The 12,860-nt window shown below is 33.8% G+C and overlaps 2 protein-coding genes, 1 non-coding gene and 1 pseudogene across 3 annotated transcripts; 2 read left to right on the forward strand and 2 right to left on the reverse strand.

Annotated features, from left to right (window-relative positions):
* The first annotated feature begins 798 nt into the window (after nucleotides 1-798).
* LOC139886148 (long chain acyl-CoA synthetase 8) lies at nucleotides 799-5,268 on the forward strand. The gene is made up of 11 exons (XM_071869894.1): nucleotides 799-886; nucleotides 1,499-2,162; nucleotides 2,237-2,497; nucleotides 2,697-2,828; nucleotides 3,165-3,338; nucleotides 3,420-3,649; nucleotides 3,825-3,942; nucleotides 4,043-4,174; nucleotides 4,268-4,402; nucleotides 4,545-4,751; nucleotides 4,914-5,268. The coding sequence occupies exons 2-11, from the start codon at nucleotides 1,542-1,544 to the stop codon at nucleotides 5,076-5,078; spliced, it is 2,175 nt and encodes a 724-aa protein (XP_071725995.1). The 5' UTR covers nucleotides 799-886; nucleotides 1,499-1,541; the 3' UTR covers nucleotides 5,079-5,268.
* A 770-nt stretch (nucleotides 5,269-6,038) lies between these two features.
* On the forward strand, nucleotides 6,039-6,253 carry LOC139887465 (small nucleolar RNA U3). The gene has a single exon (XR_011773297.1). It is a non-coding gene; the product is annotated as a small nucleolar RNA U3 (small nucleolar RNA).
* A 1,608-nt stretch (nucleotides 6,254-7,861) lies between these two features.
* On the reverse strand, nucleotides 7,862-8,605 carry LOC139853342 (xyloglucan endotransglucosylase protein 1-like; annotated as a pseudogene).
* A 297-nt stretch (nucleotides 8,606-8,902) lies between these two features.
* LOC139896223 (uncharacterized) lies at nucleotides 8,903-11,859 on the reverse strand. Its single transcript, XM_071878846.1, is given in 2 exon segments — nucleotides 8,903-9,152; nucleotides 9,887-11,859. A coding segment is annotated over 1 exon segment (1,914 nt). The 5' UTR covers nucleotides 11,819-11,859; the 3' UTR covers nucleotides 8,903-9,152; nucleotides 9,887-9,904.
* Between the last annotated feature and the right edge of the window lie 1,001 nt (nucleotides 11,860-12,860).

Consider the following 12,860-nt stretch of genomic DNA (forward strand, 5'->3'; position numbering starts at 1 on the left):
AAAATCTAAGCATGGTGGGTGATGTCATTAATCTAATAATTTTAAATTAAAATTAAATCTTATTAATTAATTATTATTATTAAATCTTACTAATAATTATTTCAATTATTAAAATTAAATAATTTTGAATTATTTTAATTAATTATTTTGAGTTGAGTTGAGTACGAGAAGGTATAAAAACTTGACAGAAGGAAACCAATTCTAAATTTATATTTTAATTTACACTTTTAAAATAAAATGACAACTAATATCATCTCTTATGATTGGATGTGGATTGTTTAATATGCATTTTATGTGTTTGATGAAATGATCAGCTGACGAGTTTCTTAGTCGGACTTTGTGGTTTCACGGGTCATTAAACTAAATAACTTCAACATTTACGTTCACTTAATACCTAAAACACATCATTAAACTGTTTCATTTAAACAAACCCGTGGTTTCACGGGTCATTTCACTGGTTCATACTTATTACTTAAGTATTACGTAGTAGTATAAAAGTTATTTTTAGCAATTGTTATAAGTTAGATAGTTATAGTTATAGTTATAGTTATATAATTTTTTTATTTAGGAGATGGTTAGAAGATTTATTCTTCAATTAAAAAAGACACACCTTCTTAAAACCATGCCGAACTACATTACACATATTTTGATAACTAGATTTTGTTGTCAATAAAAACACAAAGAAAAATCATTAGCTTCTCGAAAGCACCACAAAAATAAGAATTATTCTCCATTAGCTACCTTCTTATTTTATTTTATTTTATTTTTGCGCCTTCTTCGAGTCGTAGTTTAAAGCAAATACATACATACATATTACATACACATGCTTCCTGGTTTTCTATGCTGAGAGAAAGGTAGCACAACGGAAAACCACTATTTCTCTAAGGTATGTTGTTACTCCATCTCCTTTCTCCTTTAATTAATTAAAAAACATTTATTATTTCATAGAAAATATAAATTTCAATTTCTCACCAGCTTAATTTTGATCTTGTGGGGATCATTAGTTATTGTAATATATAATCTATGGTTCTCGGTCCTAATATTCTAGGGTTTCTTTTGATAACGGACTAATCTAATCACCGTCAAAACGTATTGCGTAAGATTTACGCAGGCAATTAGTAGTTATGAATGACATCTGTGATCAGCTTATATTCAGGTGATTCATGATTTATTGATGAATGTTTGTGGTTTCAACCTTTGATTCGTGATATTTGGCCGATTATATAAGATCACAAATGTTTATTTAAATGCTTATACACAATTAATTTTTTCCTTCATATTTCACTTATAGTAGTTGATCTTGTACTAATTTACAGCAGTTTCTGTATTGATTGAATGTATATATAGATATTTGAAGTATGTTATATTTAAAATTTCACAATTTATACGTATAAGTTAATCATTCACTTTTGATGCTTTTAGCCTTCTATCTTAATTACATTCTTATTCTTATATTTATGATTATAAGTTGATTGGATTGATCATTCTTTGAATGTAGGAATTCAGGGTAATTATTGTTTTGACATTTCCTGCTACGTATAATGGGTGATTCAGAGGGAAGCAGCATTAATACTCCTACAGCTGAACAAGTTGGTTTCTTGACAAAAATCATGGAAGAAAAATCTTATGGTGCAGCAGTTGCAATTATGGTTGCCATTGCTGTACCGTTGGTTCTTTCTTCAATGTTTGCAGCGAAGAAGAAAGTGAAACAACGAGGTGTTCCCGTTCAAGTTGGCGGTGAGCCAGGTTTTGCCATGCGTAACGTTAGATCAACCAAATTAGTTGATGTCCCATGGGAAGGAGCTACAACAATGGCTGCCCTTTTTGAGCAGTCTTGTAAGAAACATTCACAACATAGGTTTCTTGGTACAAGGAAGTTGATTGAAAGAAGCTTTGTTAGTGGTAGTGATGGGAGAAAATTTGAAAAATTACATCTTGGGGAGTATCAGTGGGAGACATATGGGCAGATATTTGAACGGGTTTGCAATTTTGCATCTGGACTTATTCATATTGGTCATGACCCTGATACTCGTATTGCCATATTTTCTGATACACGACCTGAATGGTTAATTGCATTTGAGGGATGCTTCAGGCAGAACATCACTGTGGTGACCATATATCCTTCACTAGGTGATGATGCACTTATTCACTCTCTAAACGAGGTAAGTAAGACTTTTTCTTTTTTGAAGTTTTATTGTGACTCTTAAAATGTTCTGATGGTATAAATTTTTTACAGACAAAAGTATCGACGTTGATTTGTGATTCCAAGCTATTGAAAAAAGTGGCTGCAGTTAGTCCAAGCATGCGAACTGTAGAAAATGTCATCTACTTTGAAAGTGATAACACCGAAGCGTTAAAAGAAATCGGTGATTGGAAAATTTCGTCTTTTTCTGAAGTCGAGAGCTTGGGACAGAAGAGTCCTGTAAGTGCTAGACTGCCTATTAAGAAAGATGTTGCAGTGATCATGTATACAAGTGGAAGCACAGGTTTACCAAAGGTTTGATTATGCCTTTGTACCTTATTCTTGTATTTGTTATTTTTGTTTGCAGACATCATAATTGTATTTTGAGGGAGTTTTGGATGTATATTAGGGGAAGTGGTTATGTGAAAATAAGAAATAAAATTAAAATTCTCCTTGATCTGTATAATTTATACATGCTCTAATTGTGCTAACATGCTCTTCTTAAATTTTTTAGGGGGTGATGATGACTCATGGGAATGTAGTAGCAACTGCAGCTGCAGTTATGACAGTAATCCCAAATATTGGGACCCACGATGTCTATTTGGCTTACTTACCATTGGCTCATATTTTCGAGTTAGCTGCCGAGGTAACTTCGTACATTAATTCTAGTATTTGCAAGAGGGTCTAGGGGGTTGGGTAAAATCATAGTAAGTGTCTTACAAGTGGGTCATTTCGGGTTGACCACTTGACCCACAACACTTCTTCTTCACTCTGGATAAAAGTTCATAACTAGTGATTTATTTAGATATGATTAAGAATAATTTTGGAAGACTATTTCTATTATGAATATACTTTGGGAGATTTGCAGCCTGTTTACCATTAGATGGGTTGAAATTGGCACCTCTAATTTGAGTTCATGTATCAACAACGGGTCTACTGTCTGATTTAATATTTTTAATGTGTATTGTTTGTTGTTTTGCAGACTGTGATGTTAACTGCGGGTAGTTCAATTGGTTATGGTTCAGCACTGACTTTAACAGACACATCAAATAAAATCAAGAAAGGAACCATGGGAGATGCATCCGTCTTGAAGCCAACGTTAATGGCATCTGTTCCTGCTATCTTAGACCGTGTCCGAGATGGTGTAGTAAAGAAGGTTAGTAATATCACACTTTTAACAAAAGGAATCATCTTTCCTAGTTAACTTAAGGTTTATAATTTTTTTTTTTTTTTTTAGGTTGAGGAAAAGGGAGGTTTGACCACAAAAATATTCAATATAGCCTACAAAAGGCGTTTGCTAGCAGTAGATGGAAGTTGGTTCGGTGCATGGGGGTTAGAGAAGCTATTGTGGGATGCCATTGTTTTCAAGAAGATTCGTTCTGTACTCGGAGGAGATATTCGTTTCATGCTCTGTGGTGGTGCACCTTTAGCTGCTGATACTCAACGATTTATAAATGTTTGCATCGGGTAAATATCTCATAGTCTTTATAAATGCAAAAGAGTGTTTTTTTTTTTTTTTTTTTTTTTCCTCTAATAAAATGTGGATCAACTGAAAGCCTTACTGAGTTATCATTCTATCAAGTAGTGGTTACAAAATTTGTGTTTAAGACTGTAAGTTGTGATAGTGGTTTTGTATAATCAGGGCTCCAATTGGTCAAGGATATGGGCTGACTGAAACATGTGCTGGAGCTGCATTCTCTGAGGCTGATGATAATGCTGTTGGACGTGTCGGTCCACCACTTCCTTGTGTCTATATTAAAGTATGAGAACCAATGATTAAAAAATAAGTACTAGTTTATCTAATTTTTCTAATGTTATTATTTACATTTATATATGTTTATGCTTATACATTTTTTACAGCTTGTTTCATGGGATGAAGGTGGCTATTTAACATCTGACAAACCAATGCCGCGAGGTGAAGTTGTAGTTGGCGGGCACAGTGTTACTGCTGGTTACTTTAATAATGATGAGAAAACTAATGAGGTTTACAAGGTTTGTAATTTGTCAAATTCCTCATGTTGACTTATGTTGACTCAATTTTCAGTTATTCAGATTCAGATTTAACTCATGTTTGAGTTGGTGCAGGTTGATGAAACTGGAATGCGTTGGTTCTACACTGGGGACATCGGAAGGTTTCATCCCGATGGATGCCTTGAGATCATTGACAGAAAGAAGGATATCGTAAAACTTCAACATGGAGAATACATCTCCTTAGGGAAGGTAACATTTAAACCAACCTTGACAATCTGCTTCTGGTTATTTGATTATATTAGGGTTAAATGATCAATGTATGTGTTTATAAGTATCTTTTCGTGAATTCAGATGCATGTATAGTTAATTTATTATTGTGCATCGATTACAGGTTGAGGCAGCACTTGCGTCAAGCAAGTATGTAGAGAATGTAATGGTACATGCTGATCCCTTCCACACTTATTGTGTTGCATTAGTGGTCCCTGCACGTCAGGTTCTAGAACAATGGGCTAAAGATGCTGGTATTAGTTACCAAGATTTTGCTGAGTTGTGTGATAAAAAGGAAACTGTCTCTGAGGTTCAGCAATCCCTTACCAAGGTTTGTTCATTGTTCCAGGAGACTCTCTTTTTGATCTATATAGCATCCAAATTGTGCATAAAATCCTTGTGGATGGATAAGTTTATTTAAAGAACTAGGACTTTTAGTAGTAATTATGATTTTATAATCATCTTTAAAAAATCTTGTTTGAGTCATTTGCAGGCAGCGAAAGATGCAAAGTTAGACAAGTTTGAAACGCCTGCAAAGATAAAGCTGATGCCAGATCCATGGACTCCTGAATCTGGATTAGTAACAGCGGCTCTTAAGTTAAAACGGGAACAACTGAAGTCTAAGTTTAAGGATGATCTGGATAAGTTATATGGGTGATGATTTACCTTTCCCCTTTACTTTTGTGGTCTAGTTAGGAGAAACATGCGTTGTCGCTTTACTATTTTGATTTCTGGTTCTTACATATCTGGTTACACGATGATCTTGTCTAAGACTTTTGTATTTGCTGGATTTATAACCCGTCTTTATGATATTGCTAATTATCGTCAGTTGTTTCGAATGTTGTTGTATGTGCATGTTATTTGGTTTCAGCTTGTGAATCAATCAGGAAAATTCGTGATCTCTATTCTGTAGAGTAAACAACGTTTAACAAATCAAGTTAGCTAATTTTACCCTTAAAAGTTTTCGTATCTATGCTGTGCCTGTGCTATCGATATTTTCTTACTAAATTCTTCTAAATCATTTTAAGTGTCAATAACCAACTTGTTGACGTATCATTAGCAATGGGTCAGGTCCAAACTTTTCTTAATCAACCTGCTATATAGAAAACAACTAGATAGCTTGACTTTAAATTTCCCTTCACTGACCAGCAAATACACATACTACTATACTAGCATGAAAAGCCCTTTTTTTTTCTTTTTTTTTTACCATGGTTAGGGTTTCACGGTAAGCTCTTTTTATAATCTCAATAATATTTTAAAGATTTAATTTTTAGGAAATTATTATCTCTAATCATCACCTTCTAAAACATTCCCCAAGCTAAAGACGAAACAAATTTACAGCATTCAATCTATAGTGATTTCAAATGATTTTTTTTTCCTTCACCAAAACTTTTGAATCTTGATGGGTTTAATGAATCATCTTTCTTTTAGAAGTATGTATTTTATTTACTTGTTTTCTAACATATGTTCTTTAAGTTAACAGATCTTATTACTTAATAACACTGTCCTAGTTTAGTATGTTCAGAATACAATAAGCCCAACACTCTGTTTTCTTCCCACATCGCCTCTATGCTGAAATAAAAGTGCCTATTTAATGAGGTTGGAGAAAACAATAATCACGACCTTACTTGAACAGGATCTGTTCTATAGGCTCGTATCTCTGTATTCTTGATTTCTAAGAAGACAGAAACTCATGTTTGGTTGATGAACAATGACCATTTAGCCAGAGCGTGATTAACAGCGTCTTATGGTCTTGACCATGGCTCAGTAGAGGATCGTTGCCAGACCATGTTGTGTGGTTCCTGGCATGGCTAAATGGTTGTCTGACAAACAAACATTTTTTTTTTTTTGCCGTTTGAGTTACATAACTAGTACGATAACTTCATTTCATATGTGGTCCTTTTCCCCTGTTGCATATAACTATGTACGAGCGATCTCCATAACTGCAATTGCACCCACTAACTAGAACTTTAATGCAAAAGTTAACTCGTGTCTTTGGCTGCAAGCTATGGTCAAACGGTATCAGCTATTATAATTTCAAATGTGAATTCTTTATTTCCTTTTAAACATTGAAACTAAATTATAAGTAATATGTATAAAAGTAGTGTATTTATTTATTCATTTTTTTTTTTGCCGTTTGAGTTACATAACTAGTACGATAACTTCATTTCATATGTGGTCCTTTTCCCCTGTTGCATATAACTATGTACGAGCGATCTCCATAACTGCAATTGCACCCACTAACTAGAACTTTAATGCAAAAGTTAACTCGTGTCTTTGGCTGCAAGCTATGGTCAAACGGTATCAGCTATTATAATTTCAAATGTGAATTCTTTATTTCCTTTTAAACATTGAAACTAAATTATAAGTAATATGTATAAAAGTAGTGTATTTATTTATTCATTATCTCAATTTGAGACAAGTACAATGAATTAAAGAATAAAGAATTTTCAAGATCACAAATCAATTACAATGTAATTATGAAATAAGCCAATATCTCCCAAATAGGATTAGAGAAATCTAGAGCGCATGCATTCGGCAGAAAGACCATTTGGAAACCGTTTATGGTCATTGCAGTAGTTGTAAATCATGTGCTTATTCTGCACCCAACGAATCCTGTTTCGCCCTGCTGTATCAATTTCTTGTGTTTTCCATTCCTGGTTTTCATATTCCTAACTTGTAGACTTCGAATTAGCACCGACTTTGTTTGCATTGGCATTAAATTTTCTGTAGTAAGCAGTGAAAGGTGCTTTAGTCCAGTCAGTCTTGACACGACCACCTTGAGTGGCCCAGTCATCCGCGTTCCACAGGCTGGCGTAGACCCTCATGGGTTGGCTTGTGGGAAATGGTACGCCAGCAGCTTCATGGTTATTGAACACCCTTATTGGTATGTTATCTATCAAGAAACTGCAGCAATACATATGTAGATATGATCAGTACTAAACGAAAAGATTGATAAGAAAATGAGAACCGAATCGTTAGTCACTTACATGATTCTTTGGGCGTTCCACACGATAGTGTAAGTGTGAAAGGATGCAGTCGGATCGAACCATTTAGCCAGAGCGTGATTAACAGCGTCTTATGGTCTTGACCATGGCTCAGTAGAGGATCGTTGCCAGACCATGTTGTGTGGTTCCTGGCATGGCTAAATGGTTGTCTGACAAACAAACATTTATTTTTTTTTGCCGTTTGAGTTACATAACTAGTACGATAACTTCATTTCATATGTGGTCCTTTTCCCCTGTTGCATATAACTATGTACGAGCGATCTCCATAACTGCAATTGCACCCACTAACTAGAACTTTAATGCCAAAGTTAACTCGTGTCTTTGGCTGCAAGCTATGGTCAAACGGTATCAGCTATTATAATTTCAAATGTGAATTCCTTATTTCCTTTTAAACATTGAAACTAAATTATAAGTAATATGTATAAAAGTAGTGTATTTATTTATTCATTATCTCAATTTGAGACAAGTACAATGAATTAAAGAATAAAGAATTTTCAAGATCACAAATCAATTACAATGTAATTATGAAATAAGCCAATATCTCCCAAATAGGATTAGAGAAATCTAGAGCGCATGCATTCGGCAGAAAGACCATTTGGAAACCGTTTATGGTCATTGCAGTAGTTGTAAATCATGTGCTTATTCTGCACCCAACGAATCCTGTTTCGCCCTGCTGTATCAATTTCTTGTGTTTTCCATTCCTGGTTTTCATATTCCTAACTTGTAGACTTCGAATTAGCACCGACTTTGTTTGCATTGGCATTAAATTTTCTGTAGTAAGCAGTGAAAGGTGCTTTAGTCCAGTCAGTCTTGACACGACCACCTTGAGTGGCCCAGTCATCCGCGTTCCACAGGCTGGCGTAGACCCTCATGGGTTGGCTTGTGGGAAATGGTACGCCAGCAGCTTCATGGTTATTGAACACCCTTATTGGTATGTTATCTATCAAGAAACTGCAGCAATACATATGTAGATATGATCAGTACTAAACGAAAAGACTGATAAGAAAATGAGAACCGAATCGTTAGTCACTTACATGATTCTTTGGGCGTTCCACACGATAGTGTAAGTGTGAAAGGATGCAGTCGGATCGAACCATAAGTGGAACTGCTGTTCTTTATCTCCTTTGCCTTTGGAAAACACATTGGTGAGGATACTGATCTTTATAAGATCATCGTGTAACCAAATACGCCCAAAGAATCATGTAAGTGATCGATCAATGTCATTGAATATTTTAGCACGTTCACCTCCGAAAGTGATATCCATATCGTTGGTAAAACTTCCTGCAGATGCTGCAACTATTAGACATGTGATTGCCAGAGCAACTGCACAAGCTTTGGAGTTTGAATGATAGCTTGGTCACATGATTCTACATTTTGTTTAACGTACCCACATTTTAAAGTTTTCACCCAAATTTTCTAGGTCTGGAAAGTTTTCATTTAAGTTAAGCATCACACATACAAGTAAATGTGACAAAGACCAAGAGTTATCTGAAATATATGTAAAAAAAAGAGGCCGAACTAATTGAGCGCAAAAACAAACAATCAAAATACAAACATGCAAATAAATCTACAAAATTACAGGGGGTGCAAAATGACAAAGTACCATGAGTCAGACATAGTTATAACAAAATTTCATCTAGTAAAGAAATTATCCCAAAAAAAATAAAAATGAATCTTCTCCGCCATCCCATTGCTCCCAAGAAGTCTCAGTGCAAAACAAAAGGCTACAGAAATGCAAAAAGATAATTCAGTTATTCCAAAAAAAAAAAAAAAAAAAGTTAACTTATCACATTGACCACTCATTAAATAATATAAAAGAATTAGTAACAGATTTAATTCAACCCTACAATAGCTATAATCTGATGGAGTTGGATCATATGATGTCTTGAAAACTCAGATATACACCAACTATTAGCAGCTGTATATTTATATATAGCTACTAAATACTTCGCAACTAGTAATTCGTGGTCACTGTATTATACTTATACTGAATAGATTATTATCTTATTCATAACATTTCATAAGTAAAAATAAGTAAGTGTTCAACATTCATCGGTTGCTTAAAACCATTTTGACCCAAATCCACTTTTACTAGATACCTTAACCAGTTAGACCCGCCCAAATTGCAACCTCTACTTAAAGCAAAGTTTATTCTCTTAAGGGTTTGTAAGAAAAGGCCAAGAAACTATGTACAGAAAGTTGGGAGCAAGTGAACGACAAGGCAGTATTGAGATGCATATCAAATTAGACTGTAAGCAAATGAATAAAAAGTAAACAGATACTGCAATCAACTTCATCAACTACAATATTAATAAAGACTGAATCTATAATGATAAACATATAATATGCACATATACTATTTGCAACTACATAGATCTGTGCCTCTAACTTCACCCCAATAAACAGTTCACGAGAAAGCATGAACCATAAAGTAAAGTTAAATATCATTTAAAAGTACCTTATATGAAAAATCATATTATGATTTGTTTTTCTTCTTGATTTTGGCTTTAGGCTGAAGTTTCTGATATACAATAAGCCTTGAAGTTGACAACTTCAATTCATTTAACCGAATCTTTCTTCTATGTTTCCTAGATAACAGTTTCGGAGCTTCATCCAGTTGTGGCTTTTCTTTTTCTACCTCAACAACATCATGTTTTACCCTCTTGCTCATGCCGCCATTATGGGGTCCATTTGAAGATTCTCCTTTAAAAAGAGACTTAATCCTCTGTTTTTGTTCTTTTATCTTTTTACGAGGAACAACAAACTCGTCTTCTGTGTATGTCGCCAATTTCTTCAAAGGAATTAACTGATTCAACTCCTTATCATCCACTACCAATATCTCCATTGCTTTTAATCCATAATTATTTTTGTTAACAGGCTTGTACTTAAACCTAGTCTTCAAATCCCCAATACTACCTTCATAGTTCAACTTATAGTACTCCTCTAACCCTTTTTCCACTACCTCCTTTTTTAATTCAGAACTTTTTCTTTTCCTCTTTTTGCCTTCTTGTAATACTGTTTCTTCTTTGTCTTGTGTTTGTTCTTCATAACCACCATTATTAACCTTGCTTTTCAACAATCTTTTTCTAGTACCTAAAAACCCATCATAAGAACCAAATTCATCCTCCCAACCCTCGGGCAAACCAAGCATATCATCTTCCTCATCAAAATTAGGTTTTTTCAATTCACCATCTTCATCTTCACTACCAAACTCAGGGTCAACAACATCTTCTGCTTCATAAAACTTATCATCGAACGCCTTCTTCATCTTTCTATCATACTCTTCCGGATCAAATTCCTCCTCAAGATCACGTTCATCCAACAAACAATCCGCATCTTCACCGATCCCAGCAGTTTCCTTAAACTTCCTAATCTTCTCATTAATCTCTTTCTTCTTCAAGTTTTTCAAACACTTCAATTCTTCTTTCCTCTCAATCTCAGCCCGTGCCATTCTCTCCTCTTTATTCTTCCTCTGTAAGCTCCTAGCATTATCCTTCTTCCTCACTGAATCATTCACTTTTCGTGAATACCCCATTACTCTATCGCCTGCATTTTCCTCGTACCTAAAATTATAACTTCTCTCAAAATCCTCTTGCTTATCTAACTCCTCTTCATCCTCTGAAAAATCTATTCCATCATCAACATCCAATACTTGACGATTACTTTTATCTTTCTCCAACCACATCTTTTTTCTAAAATATTCCTTTAAAAACTTTTCATCTTCATCCAACAACTTCTCATCCTCCTTAAAATATTCATCCAACTTGTTTACATATTCACTGTCATGATCTTCATCGTCATCATCATCACCCTTGTTACCCTCCTCCTTCACTTTTATTATATCCCCTTCAACATCTTCATCACCAACAGCATCCAAAAACTCCTTCCTTAATACCTCTTGTTCCTCAAAGTAACTTCTCTTATTATTATTATTCTTATTATCATTTTCATCTTCAAACTCAGGTCCTTCTTAAAGTAAATGTTTTGAAGTCACATCTTTCAAATACATAGGATTCTTTTTCTTCTCCTTAACAACACTAATCTCATCACTAGCCTCATTATCATAATCATAATCATCATTATCAGAATCAAATAACTTAGCATCAGTATTCTTAAGTGAAGGATCCTGATTTCTTACTTTAATTAAAGCATCAAAAAACTTCAAATCCTGCTTACTTGAAAAATTAACAATATCTTCATCATCTTCAGATGATTCTTCATCTGAATCAATTACGCCTTTCTTTTTTAGCTCCTCGAGCCGCTGTAAATCTTCGCGTTTTTTATTGTGTTCGTACCGTCGAGCGAATTCTTCGTTAATTTCGATTTTCAATAAGTCGCCGGAACCATCGTCTGAATCGGATTCGCCGCCATCGAATAGCTTCATTACCATAGTTCAGTAGGAACTGAGGGTTAGGGTTAGGGTTTATGGCAGGTAAATTCATTCAGTGGTAGAATAAACATTACGGACGAAAGGTCTTAAACTCTTAATAGGAGTAGTAGTGTAAGTGGCATTGTAGGCCCCTCATCTGATTATCATGAAAGATCAAAATAGTTTTGCAACTTATACTTTGTATCCCATTATCTTTCTTTTCTTTGGTATTTTTCTAAACAAGTTACTTTTAAAAGTTTTTAAGGTGATAAAAAGTTCATTTTCAACTAAACGTATAGAGATCTTTTGCGTAAAACTGGAGTTATACTATCTTTGATTTTTTATGACTGTATTTAAAGTATTTAAAGAGGGAAGTCCATATAGAAATAGTTTGATCATTAGTTTCCGGTGATGACTAAAACTCATCGATTAGGAACTTATATGATATTAGTGAAATGACCCGTGGAAACACAGGTTTGTTTAAACGAAATAGTTTAATGATATGTTTTAGATATTAAGTGAATATAAATGTTAAAGTCATTTAGTTTATTGCCCCGTGGAACCACGGATTCCGACTAAGAAACTTGTCGTTGATTTTAAAAACATAAAGTTCGCTCAAAGTTGAATATTTATATTTATATTTTTAATAATTATTATTATTAATAATAATAATAAATGTCTTTTAAATTTTTTTAGAAAAATAAAATTACAATTTATGAGAGATTAATATTTTCTTTTATAAAAGATTTTGTATTATTTTTTTTAATTAAATTAATATATAATTATGACATCATCATTATGAAAAGTAAAAGGCAATTTTAACTTAATGATGATGTCATCATTTCAGAGGTTTATTAGAATATATAAAAGATTTGTAGACGATAAACTTGATAATCAACTATAATCCTATGTATTGGCTAACTTCAATACCATAAAAACAAAATTTGGGGCTTAATTAAAATGACGTAGTGTATAATGAGGTAGTTTACCTTATACATTAAAGAGGTCATATATGTATATATAATGTGGTTTGGTAATCACTCACGAGTGAGTATAGGATCCT

Source organism: Rutidosis leptorrhynchoides, chromosome 1, assembly GCF_046630445.1.
Source record: "Rutidosis leptorrhynchoides isolate AG116_Rl617_1_P2 chromosome 1, CSIRO_AGI_Rlap_v1, whole genome shotgun sequence".
NCBI classification, from domain to species: Eukaryota; Viridiplantae; Streptophyta; class Magnoliopsida; order Asterales; family Asteraceae; genus Rutidosis; species Rutidosis leptorrhynchoides.

What these genes read in the sequence shown, in the direction of transcription:
- LOC139886148 (XM_071869894.1), top strand. Translation starts at nt 1,542, where the DNA reads ATGGGTGATTCAGAGGGAAGCAGCATTAATACTCCTACAGCTGAACAA. An exon ending in TTATTCACTCTCTAAACGAG is followed by an intron (nt 2,163 to 2,236) that starts GTAAGTAAGACT and finishes AATTTTTTACAG; the next exon opens with ACAAAAGTATCGACGTTGAT. An exon ending in GAGATGGTGTAGTAAAGAAG is followed by an intron (nt 3,339 to 3,419) that starts GTTAGTAATATC and finishes TTTTTTTTTTAG; the next exon opens with GTTGAGGAAAAGGGAGGTTT.